Raw genomic sequence first — 12,498 nt, 5'->3', positions numbered from 1 at the left:
TAAAATATTATTTTTTATTTCAATTACAATTTTAATTTTTATTTCTTAAAATTAAAAATTATAAACTTTGTTCTTCAATTACAATTACAATTTCTTTTTTTTTTCAATTCTTTATCTTTTTATGAAATTTTTTAAGGCTATTTTTAAATTTTATTTGAAAAATATTTCAATTAATTTAATTTAATTTTACAAAATATATTTAAAATTTTTTTTATTTTAATTAATTTTTATAATTTTTTTTAAAAATTTTAATTTATAATTCTTATTTTTGGTGACTTCTTAAAAATTTTCACTTTTTAACTTTTCCTCATTTCTTTAACTTTTTAATGTATTTCTTTTTTTATCAAAATTTAATTCAAATTTAATTTTTTTAAGTCACATTGATAAAATACCCTAACAAAGAAATTATAATTAATTTAATTTAATTTTATTCTTTTATGATATATTTTTTCAAATCTTTATATTTTAAATTTAAATCAAAATTAAAATTTTAATTTATTTACTAATTTCAAATTTTAAAAAACAAAATTTTTCAATTTTTCATTCAAAATGGCGTTTTATATTTAAATTAATTTAGTTATTTAGAATATAATTTTTAATTTTATTTATAATTATAATTCTTATTTCTTAAAATTAAAAATTATAAACTTTGTTCTTCAATTACAATTATAATTTCTATTTTTTTCAATTCTTTATGTTTTTATAAAATTTTTTAACCCTATTTTTAAAAAAATTTTTAATTTTTTTAAAATAAATTATTTTTAATTTCTGAAAGTAATTTGAAATAATATTTTTATTTCAATTAATCTTTAAAATTTTATTTCTTTTTAATTTTCAATTATAATTCTTTTTCTTTGATTACTTCAATTTTTTTTAAAAAAAATTTTTAAGACAAATATTTCGAATGATGTTTTTCAATTAAATTTCAAATTTTTATTTCTTTCTCTTTTTTTTTTTACTATGATAATTTTTTTTTCCTAAAATTTTTTTTGACATCTTTTAAAAAAATTTTGAAATAAAAATTCTAAATTAATTTTTTTAATAAATTACAAATTAAAATCTTTATATTTTAAATTTCAATCCAAATTAAAATTTAAATTTATTTACTAATTTTAAATTTTAAAAAACAAAAATTTCCATTTTTCCACGATTTTTTCCTTTTTTTTTTTTTGGGTGGGAAAATTGGAAAACGCCATTTTGAATGGCGTTTTGAAAAACGCCATTCAAAATGGCGTTTTTAAAGTCGCCATTTCAAATGGCGTTTCTTTATTTTTTTTTATTTTTTTTTTTTTGGGACGATGCCAGCGTGGAAATGGGGGGTGACGTGGAAGGGGAAAAAACGCCATTCAAAATGGCATTTTTCTCTTTTGCATTAGATTGATAAATAAGTTCCCTTTTGATATATTTTAGTAAATAAGTTTTTTTTTTATATTATTTTAGAAAAGTACTCATTGATTTGCATCTGGTCACAAGGTCAGTATGAGACTGACGGACTTCTCGAATAGAAATCCAAGATGATGCCCAAAGATGAAGATCGAGAATAGAAGTCAAGGTGAGTAATCCCACAACCGTTCCATAGACAAAGATTGAACCAAATAATGCCATTGTACATTAAACTATAATAACGGCAGTTATAACAAAACGATTACTCCAAATAAAAGTCTTTTTATTGGATAAAAAACAGCTGTTACTTTTATTATGAAGCCCACCACATGTCTGAAAAGAAACTGTTTTGGAGGATACTGGCAGGGCTAGGGTACCTGAGAGGAGTAATGCTGCAAGTGAACCAAAATATTAATAAAAAACTAATTAGGCTTGGCTCAACTTCCTATATAGCTTGCTTACACTTGTCCAATGTCCAATTAAGAAAGGGGCCACCATCGGATGATGTTTTGGCGCTTCCTGATAATCTAATAAAATAAATAGAAATTTTCTCATATTTATGCTGCAAAAGTATTTATTTACTTTTTCATGTGAAATATGAATCCATAACCCAGCAAAAGTCTACGCTTGTGGATACAGATATATAGATAGTTTCAGCTTTATCCTTTCAAATATATTGGACATATGCATACTTTTCTGAATATGTTTTCTTGCTTATTTATAACTAAAAGTTGAAAAGTAAAGGTGTATCATTGACACAAAATTTCAAACACACCCCTTAATATGTTTTAGAAAACAATATAGAATGAAGGGCAATAAAATTCATAGAAGCGTCAATTTATATTTTATTCTTAGCTGGATCAAGCAGTAAAAACAAATTTAGGCATATCTGCAAGTTTCTAGTATCTGGAGGAACTCGTATGAATTTCATGTTTCAACCAACATATACATGGTTGTTAACTTATCAAGTTGATAATTACACCTAAAAAAATAATAAAAAAAGAGAATTTATCAAGTTGGTTATCAAGTTGGTAAATTCATTAATTGCAAGAATATGCTATCCAATTTCATATATAATCGGGTGGGCCAATCCTCGCCCTTTTATCCATATATATATATATATATATATATATATATATATATATATATATATATAGTGCCCATACCAAACTAAAAAAAAAAAATTCAAGATATCCATTTCTAAATCATTTATTCTCAAATTAAAAAAATAATTTTCTAAATCTAAGTACCATGCTGCAGTGTTTCCTGCTAACGAGCACATGCAGCAGGCAATTAATCCAAGGAGGATCCATCAACTTTCCCTACCTTATTCAACAAGTACATGACATTCAATAATAATAATTAATGATGATGGGCCAATCCTCGCCCTTTTATCCATATATATATATATATATATATATATATATATATATATATATATATATATATATATATATATATATATGACATTCAATAATAATAATTAATGATGATAGGCCAATCCTCACCCTTTTATCCATATATATATATATATATATATATATATATATATATATATATATATATATTCAATTAATCCAAAGAGGATCCATTAACTTTCTCTATCTTATTCAACAAGTATATATATATATATATATATATATATATATATATATATATATATTCAATTAATCCAAGGAGGATCCATCAACTTTCCCTATCTTATTCAATAAGTATATATATATATATATATATATATATATATATATATATATATATATATATATATATATATATATATATATATATATATATATATATATTCAATTAATCCAAGGAGGATCCATTAACTTTCTCTATCTTATTCAACAAGTATATATATATATATATATATATATATATATATATATATATATATATATATATATATATATTCAATTAATCCAAGGAGGATCCATCAACTTTCCCTATCTTATTCAATAAGTATATATATATATATATATATATATATATATATGGATGGGCCAATCCTCGCCCTTTTATATATATATATATATATATATATATATATATATATATATATATGACATTCAATAATAATAATTAATGATGATGGGCCAATCCTCATTTTTTTATCCATATATATATATATATATATATATATATATATATATATATATATATATATATATATATATATATATATATATATATATATATATATATATATATATATATATATGTGGATGGGCCAATCCTCACCCTTTTATCCATATATATATATATATATATATATATATATATATATATATATAATTAATCCAAGGAGGATCCATCAATTTTTTCTATCTTATTCAACAAGTATATGATATTCAATAATAATAATTAATGATGATGGGCCAGTTCTCATCTTTTTATCCATATATATATATATATATATATATATATATATATATATATATATATTATCGATATCAAATTAAAAAAAAAAAATTAAAATATCGATTTTGAATCATTTATTTTTAAACTAAAAAAATAATTTTTTAAATCTAAGTACCATGCTGCAGTGTTTTCCGCTAACGAGCACGTGCAGCAGGCAATTAATCCAAGGAGGATCCGTCAACTTCCCCTACCTTATTCAACAAGTATATGACATTCAATAATAATAATTAATGATGACCATTATAATGAGCTTGGAAAAATCTAACACGAGCCGTGTACTGCGAGTTTACCGTAGAAATTGTTCACAACTTGTCTCATAATTGCAAATTACTATATCTCCGTAGATTCGTCCAATAGCCACAGGCCACGTAGCACTTACTTCTCTCACGGGGAGTGCACTCGGAAGCCCTCCCGGCCTATAAATGAATGAGAAGCTGCGGCCCCTCCGCTGTCGGACTCTCACCGCATCCACTTGTGACTTTACCCTTCTCTGCCGTTTCTGCCTCCTCCGACGTCGCCGTATCCGCCACCTTTGCAGCGCGTTGCAGGCAAGCGAGTTTTATTAATAAAGATATATTTAATTTTTTTATTATTTTCTTTTGAAATTTCCCCTTTTGCTTCTGAATTTGTTCTAGCGTGCGATGGATTTTTTTTGGTAAAAAAAATAATTTGTTTCCTGAATGGTTTTATAAGTTGCGTGCAATCCATCCATTTACTAATTTTTTTTCTTTTTTTTTTTCCTCCTACAGTAGCTTTCAAAGCCCTCTCCCTTTTGCCTGCTGCCATAGTGGAGAGTTCTCTTTATATCTATTATTTGGAATGAATCACAATAAATAAGAAAAAAAATAATGGATATCCCCCTCCAATCACAAAAAAACTGCTCGTATTCCTTAATATAAAAATATGTAACATAATTGTAGTTTTTTATTAAAAATAAATAAATAAATGTCTGGCTGAATTGGTGGATGAGGGTAGCTGATGATGTTGATTATAGTTGTGATAGATAAATATAGGCATTAATGGTTGGCCGGATGGTGCTTAACGGTTACAGTGATTGCACTGATGGGAAGGGAGATCGATGATAAAATATTTTAATCTAATAATTTTATTTTTTTTAAAAAATAATATTTATTATTTTTGGAATAGAAAATAGAAATAGTTTTTTATAGCCTTAGTTTGTTGCCGGAAAAAATTTAAAAAAATCTCTCGGAACTCGGAGAGATCACACTCTTCCCGTGAATCCAGATGGCGAAAGCGTCCATTGGTTAATTAAAACGAAAAACATCGGGTTCGGGCCGTGTATTTGGCACGGAAGAATGATTCCTTTCTTTCACAACTTCAACCGTTGGATCTCTCCTCGCACACATTCCAATGCATATTTCTAACCATCTGCACAGCTCTCAAGTGACCGTTGAGCGATCCAACGGTCGATATCGCGGAAGAACGTGAATTATTCTTTCTCTTAAAAGATACAACCCGAACCTGGACGCATCACGATCCCCCGCGAGAAATCCGTGAGCGGAGCGAACGAAACGTCCGTTGGCCCCACTCTTATGTACGAACCTTGATGCATCCCATGCTACGTCTCAGGCACTCACCTTACTCGCAGTTCACATTCGCCCACGTCGACCCCCAATTGGTCACGTTAATAAGGAGAAAAGGAAAGCACTAGCAAGGTGGGCCCTACGTGTATTTGAGTAGGTGTGCATGCAACTGGGTGTGTGCTGTAGCTTTTTTTACTAATTTTGGCTGGCCATGGGGACGGTGGATGTGAGGGGATCGGAGATGCTCTCGCTGCCACCCGATTTGTGGGACCTAGGGTTGGATATTATGTGATCTCCACTTCCTTTTCATAGTAGTGAGGCTTCTGGCATTGTTCCTTTCCCTCGAGGTGTCTCCACAACTTTTCCTTGCAGCAACAGTAGTGGCAGATGCATGTTGGAACTTCGGCGCGCTTCTTTTTAAAATGCATGCATATCCATGCAAGCGTCCAAAAGATAGCTCCTATTGACCATTTGCTAGTGTTGGAGTGACACACAAGAAAGCTTTGAAGCTTTACACCATTATGAGATGATGTATGTAGGTAGCTGAACATATCTGGTAATTTGGTTTAGCTTCTTTGGATTTCTTAGAGAGGGGGCTGGGCTGGGCTGCAAATTCAAAGATTCTAGATTAATGATGATTATATGTTAATGATGTGCTAGGTAATAATATTGAGAAATTTCTTAGATGGAGATCGCTTTTCCTTGTACATGAAGTTATATTTGCTTATAAGTTATCATCATATATTGAAGTATTCTGTATAGATGAAAAGTATGACCTATTACTACTAGGTGTAAATAATATTTGTCTATCTTCTTTATGTTTCTAAAGAGGTCTGACCTGGTCTATGTTTTGGACACTGCATATTAAGTTGTGATCAGTTTTTCTTGTCAATTAAGTTATGCCACTCTCTTTCAAGTAATAGAGAGTTCTTATACAGGGAAAGTACAAAAAATGAAACATTTATTATTTAGATTTCTTCTAAGGACATCCAATTTGCACTGTATTGGTCTTGGCATTGGCCTTATGTATTAGGCTTATATCAGATGATCACCCAAGCCGTGAATTATAGTATGCCAGCTTAGTTGATATAATCAATTCCTCCCCTTCATTTCCTTTTGTCTAACCGCAAGCCAGGTCTTTAATGCATGAAGAATCAACCTGAGCCTTAATTCACATTAAAAAACCTATTAAATCAATTTCAAATTAATTTGAGAGAAACTACCTATATGGATGCATGTATGTAACCTTCATAGAAAGGGCTTGTATCTTTTACCCAAAAAGGGATTCACCTTCCTTTGCACAAATCCACCGTGAGATCATCCACTGGTTGACGTGAGATCGGTGTGGATCGATAAATGATGGAGTTCAAAATACTTTGAGATCAAGTGAAGGTGAATTCTTCTTTCATGCAAAAGATCCAACCGTGATCCAACCTTCATATATTTATTAGGAACAATAGGCATTACTTGAAAAATTGTTGAACTCATAAAACAAGAAAGGTTGTGTGGTTTACTTTACACTGCATGTTGGTGAACATCTACAATATATGCAAGGGATGCTAGACATGATGTTTATATTAGCTTGACTCAACTAGTTGGCACTTGTTCACCGGTTGTCATATTTATTTTGATGAAAATAAATTATTAGTATATTTAAGATTAAGAGACATGAGAAAAATATTTTGGTAATTAACTAACATGATAAATATCAAGAACATGCTATTCTTGTCAATATCAATTTAGTATGATTTAGATTGTATATTTCGAATAAAAGAATGATTGATTTTTCTATACGTGATGCCAATCATTTGATGGTATCTTGTATAAATCTCAAAATATTTTAATTTTTTTCTTTCATCTATTTATGTAGATGATGAACTGATTATTGTGCAATCCAACAGTTCATATGGTGAAAAAAATTGACCACTCCAAACTGACTTAGTATATTAAAATTCTTATCTTTTTATAAAAATAAATAATATTATTTTTGAACACCATATTATATCTGAAAAAAGATAAATCTATATTATATTCATCATGCGGTGCCAATTAGGACCACTAGTTTTTATAAATTTTATTTAATAAATATATATCTCGGTGCATCCCCACCATAAAATCAGTGGCCGTATATACAGTGTAGGCTATAATTTCTCGTGAACCTATGGCTGTCATCCACCCCTCCAGTCCGCTTGCCATTTTGTGATTGGAAAATACAAAGTAATCTCTAACCTAGCCGTTATTAGCCGGAAAGACTTCAACTTCTGTGGATTATAATATTCTGTTCTAAGAATGGAACCAACATGGCCTTTATTCTGTTCTAATTAGTGGATTAAGGCCTAATCCACTAATTATTAGCATCTAATCACAGGGGCATTTCAGTAAATTGAAAACAAGATACCTCGTGCGTGCCCGCGTGACCTGGCGACCGTATCTCGACTATGTTATATCACTTTGTATTAGTCCTAATCCAGGGATACACGCACCGTCCACGGTGCGGGCCCAGCGAATACCGTTCCGCGACGTGGCGCCACGCGGCTGGCATCGTGGGCGGTCACCCTATGCCAAGTCTAAGTTGGGGATTATTCTGTAGTTCTCTAACCGGTGTCCTTTTGGGAGCAGGAAAGGGGATCCGGCAACCATCCCGTCTATATAAACCCCCCCTGGAGCCAGGAAGGCCCTTTACTCTCAGGCGAAGTTATTATTCGGATCCGGTCACCTCCTGGGAAGAGCAGACGAGAGAAAGGAAAGGGAGGTCGCTGGAGTGGGAGGGAATGCAACTGGGGAAGTACGAGATCGGGAGGACGCTCGGGGAGGGGAACTTCGGGAAGGTGAAATACGCGCGCCACGTGGAGACCGGGCAGGCCGTCGCCGTGAAAATTCTCGACCGGAAGCGCATCCAATCCCTCAAGGTCGACGACCAGGTGGGCAGACCCTTTCTCGGAACAAACTTCTGTTTCCTTTTTTTTTCTCTCTTTCTCTGCCCCTCGGCGGGGGCAATATGGGATCATGGATGAGAAATATGAAGTGGCCGTTCTCTGAGCTTCGTGCAGATAAAAAGGGAGATTGGAACGCTGAAGCTGTTGAAGCATCCGAACGTCGTCCGATTATATGAGGTTCGTTTCCATTCTCATTATTGTTTTATTATTTTTTTGGTATTTTGGGGAGCTTTCATGAGTTTCTTTCGTAATTTCTTTTTGTGGAGTTCATTCATCGGGCAGGCCGAGGAAGAAAGGAATCCGAGTTTCCGTTCCGTTTCGGTTTCTATTTTTCGAGTTTTTTAAGTAAATAAATATGCTTTGATGCTGACCGTTGGATCAGCTCATTTGCGTCCGTGGGTCCCACCCCGTGACCCTGGTTGTTTATTAGGATTATCATCATTCTCTGTTGATTTCGCTGCTTCATGTGGGGCCCGCAACATACACGTGGGGGAGCACCAGTCTCGTCGCGACTCGCGAGCGGTACACCAGAGCCAAAATCCCCATCAGATCCGACGGTTGGTAGGGATAGCAACAGTGCACCAGCCAGTACCGTTTAGCGTATTCTGACCAAAATGGACCCAAATGATTGGGGCCCACCAGAAGCATATGGTGCAGAAACCCAATAGGTCCCAGCCATGTGATCCAACTAAGCCTTTTACTTGATCATAGCTCTGTCTGGGTCCAAACTCAGAGGCCTATCTTTAGGTCCATGTGACCACCAACAATACCTCCAAAGGAAGGATTAAGTTGTTGCAGAGTTGTTGTTTAGCTTCCATAATCCTATGGGTTTTAGCTAATCCAATAGTAGTTTAAATACATCTTTTTGTAGGAATTTGAGTTTTAGAACATTGGCTTTTGATACCAATCGCTGAAAATGACTGAAAGATACTTCATGCTCTTAGCTAATGGAAATGCAGGACTTCCCAATTCCTCGAGTAAGATAGGATTGCTTTGGAAGATTGGGTTTTATCAAACTTTTTGATGCTGATCACTGAAAGTGACTGAAAGTTACTTCATGGTCTTAGCTAATGGAATTGCAGGATCTCACAATTCCTACAGTAAGATGAGTTTGCTTTATAAAATTGGTTTTGATACTGATCACTGAAAATGAGTGCAAGTTACTTCATGATCTTAGCTAATGGTATTGCAGGACTTTGCAATTCCTACAGCAAGATGAGTTTGCTTTATAAAATTGGTTTTGATTCTGATCACTGAAAATGAGTGCAAGTTACTTCATGATCTTAGCTAATGGTATTGCAAGACTATGCAATTCCTACAGCAAGATGAGTTTGCTTTACTGAACTTTGTGAGCCACATATATTTTCCATTCAATCTCTAGCCATGTAACATGTATAACATATAGGACACAAATTCCACTTTAGAGATCCACTGCTTTCTAGTTTGATTTTAAATGATTGTTATGTCTGGCAGGTTTCAGCGAGCAAAACTAAGATCTACATGGTCCTTGAGTATGTGAATGGTGGTGAATTATTCGACAAAATTGTAAGGAGCTCTGATACACATACCATTTTTTGCGCCTACTTCTACTTGCAATAATATGCAGCCTTATTGAGTAATTTTGAAGTGAATTATTTTGATTGTTGGATGTTGAAGGCACAGAAAGGGAAGCTGCCAGAACAAGAAGGGCGAAGGCTTTTCCAGCAGCTAATTGATGCTATAAGTTATTGCCATGATAAGGGTGTTTACCACCGGGATTTAAAGGTGAACGATCGTACTTTAGTATGCTCTTTTTTATGTTCCATTCCTGTCTTCCACACCGTTTTAATGATTTGGCATGTCTAAACTATAGTAATTTATGCTGGCTTATTCCTTTAAATTGTTTTGTCACAGCCGGAGAATGTTCTTGTTGATGCAAAGGGGAACATAAAGGTATCTGATTTTGGCCTCAGTGCTTTACCTCAGCATCTTGGGAATGATGGTTTGCTGCATACAACCTGTGGCAGTCCAAACTATATTGCCCCGGAGGTAGTAACTGAAAATTTTTATAATATCTCTTGTCAGAGATGATATTTTTATGTTTATAATAATGTCAATTAATCGAGAGGTTCTTATGACAATGTTTGCAGGTCCTTGCCAACAGAGGATATGATGGTGCCAGGTCAGATATCTGGTCTTGTGGTGTCATCCTATATGTTATTCTTATGGGATATCTTCCATTCGACGATAGAAATCTTGCTGTTCTCTATCAGAAGGTATATGAAACAAAGAAGGAATTAATGATAAATTTGACCCACTAATGTTATTTTAATTACGTCCTGATCATGATTTTCTCAATTCATTTAGATATTCAGGGGAGATACCCAGATCCCTAAATGGCTATCTCCTGGTGCTCAAAATTTTTTACGGAGAATTCTTGATCCGAATCCTATCACCCGAATAAATGTAGCTGAAATTAAAGCACATGAGTGGTTTAAGCAAGATTATACTCCTGTTATTCCGAATGATGATGATGATTATATGAGCATTGATAATGCAGCTTTCTCGATTAAAGAGGTATGACATGCTGATGGCATGATATTACATACCAGTTTCTTCTCATATATTGCTGAGCTTGGGATGTGAAACTGAAAGCTATCCTTTTACTTCTTGAAGCATAATGAGGGAGATTTTCTGCTGTCGCCCACCCACATCAATGCTTTTGAGCTTATTGGAATGTCTTCATACCTTGATCTTTCTGGCTTTTTTGAAAAAGAGGTGAGATCAAACTTGTTCAATGTCTCCATATTTAGTCTCTCAAAAATAGGAACAGAATAATCTCCATGACTAGTCAACAGATATATCGTCTTGACCATGATAGCTTTTTACCTGCTCAGTGAGAAAACTTTATTTGCTAGATTCTTCCTGCAAACCTACAAAACAAACATTATTATAGTCACATCTTCGGGGCCTAATACCTCTCATCTATCATTAGGATCACTTTCCCTGAACTGCTCATGCGTCATTGCCAATACATCGCGGAACATTGAAATGCAATGACCACAAAAAAAATGTGACTGTTACTAAAATTTGTTCATTATCATTTTGGATATTTCAGGATGTTTCTGAAAGGAAGATCAGATTCACATCCAATTATCCACCACAGGATTTGTTTAAAAAGATCGAAGATATTGTTACAGAAATGGGGTATCAAGTCCAAAGAGGGCATAGAAAGGTTAGTGTATTGGGATTTCTTCTGCAAATTCAATCATATATCTGAGTTTCCTGTATAATATAAAATTTTCAGAGCATGAAGATTTTACCTTGCCTATTTGCAGCTGAAAGTCATGCAACAATTCAAAGGTGCAAAGACCGTAAGATCCCTTTCCGTTGCTGCTGAGGTAGATGTCATTTGGTTCATTATCTGGTTCTTAACGTTATATGTGCCTCACTGACATCCCCTTGTGATGATACCTCATATACCTGAAAGCTAACCAAGTGTTCTAAAATCAGGTGTTCGTGCTCGGTCCATCTCTATATGTTGTGGAACTAAGAAAATCATATGGAGATTCCTCATTGTACAGACAGGTATTACTCTCTCTGTTTGTGTATGTGTATTTGCATTCATGAGTCTGCTTCATTGATTACGTAAGATTAGCATTTTGAAGTTAAAGTTTGATAGAGTCACAAACTTCTGATTGGCAAAATATTATTTTGATCCATCATTGACTTGGATAACTCTTTTGCTGGTGCTGCAGTTGTGTACAAAGCTATCAAATGATTTAGGTGTCTGTAAAAGCCAGCAGCTTTTGAAGACACAATCTTGTTTGCCAGAGCTTGCTGGTTTTGAAGGGGAGATGCCTGTTGCTGCTTTGTGATCAATAAGAATTTGTATCTCTTAGGATGCAGAATGAAAAATAAATTTTTCCTCATTCACATAGGCCCATGTAAAAAAGAATTATGTTAGAATTGTAACAGTGTACATACATTCTGGATTTGAAAGGCCTCTTTTCTTACCAAACTTGATGGAGAATTTCTGGGTCTAAAATGCATGATATCAAATTATTAGCTTCCAATGATCCAGAAATTGCGCATGCTTAATTATGGAATTCAGAGGTTTCTCTTCATCTCAACTATTGTGGATATTGGCACATATCAAAACATTTGCTGCAAACAAAAACTTGAACATGAACACAAACTTGAACAAGTAAATAAATCTTCCCTCTTTATTAAGT

At 33.1% G+C, this 12,498-nt stretch overlaps 1 protein-coding gene across 1 annotated transcript; it reads left to right on the top strand.

Annotated features, from left to right (window-relative positions):
* The first annotated feature begins 4,215 nt into the window (after positions 1-4,215).
* On the top strand, positions 4,216-12,284 carry LOC105061507 (CBL-interacting protein kinase 1). Its single transcript, XM_010945569.4, is given in 16 exon segments — positions 4,216-4,281; positions 4,283-4,327; positions 4,329-4,352; positions 7,968-8,067; positions 8,070-8,269; positions 8,399-8,461; positions 9,758-9,829; positions 9,941-10,048; positions 10,178-10,312; positions 10,414-10,539; positions 10,631-10,840; positions 10,940-11,041; positions 11,382-11,498; positions 11,602-11,664; positions 11,777-11,851; positions 12,022-12,284. Coding segments are annotated over 16 exon segments (1,611 nt in total). The 5' UTR covers positions 4,216-4,230; the 3' UTR covers positions 12,142-12,284.
* Positions 12,285-12,498: the final 214 nt, after the last annotated feature.

This window comes from Elaeis guineensis, chromosome 1, assembly GCF_000442705.2.
Source record: "Elaeis guineensis isolate ETL-2024a chromosome 1, EG11, whole genome shotgun sequence".
Taxonomy (NCBI): Eukaryota; Viridiplantae; Streptophyta; class Magnoliopsida; order Arecales; family Arecaceae; genus Elaeis; species Elaeis guineensis.
Note: the sequence above shows the minus strand (reverse complement) of the source record. Positions and strands in the feature narration are given on the sequence as shown.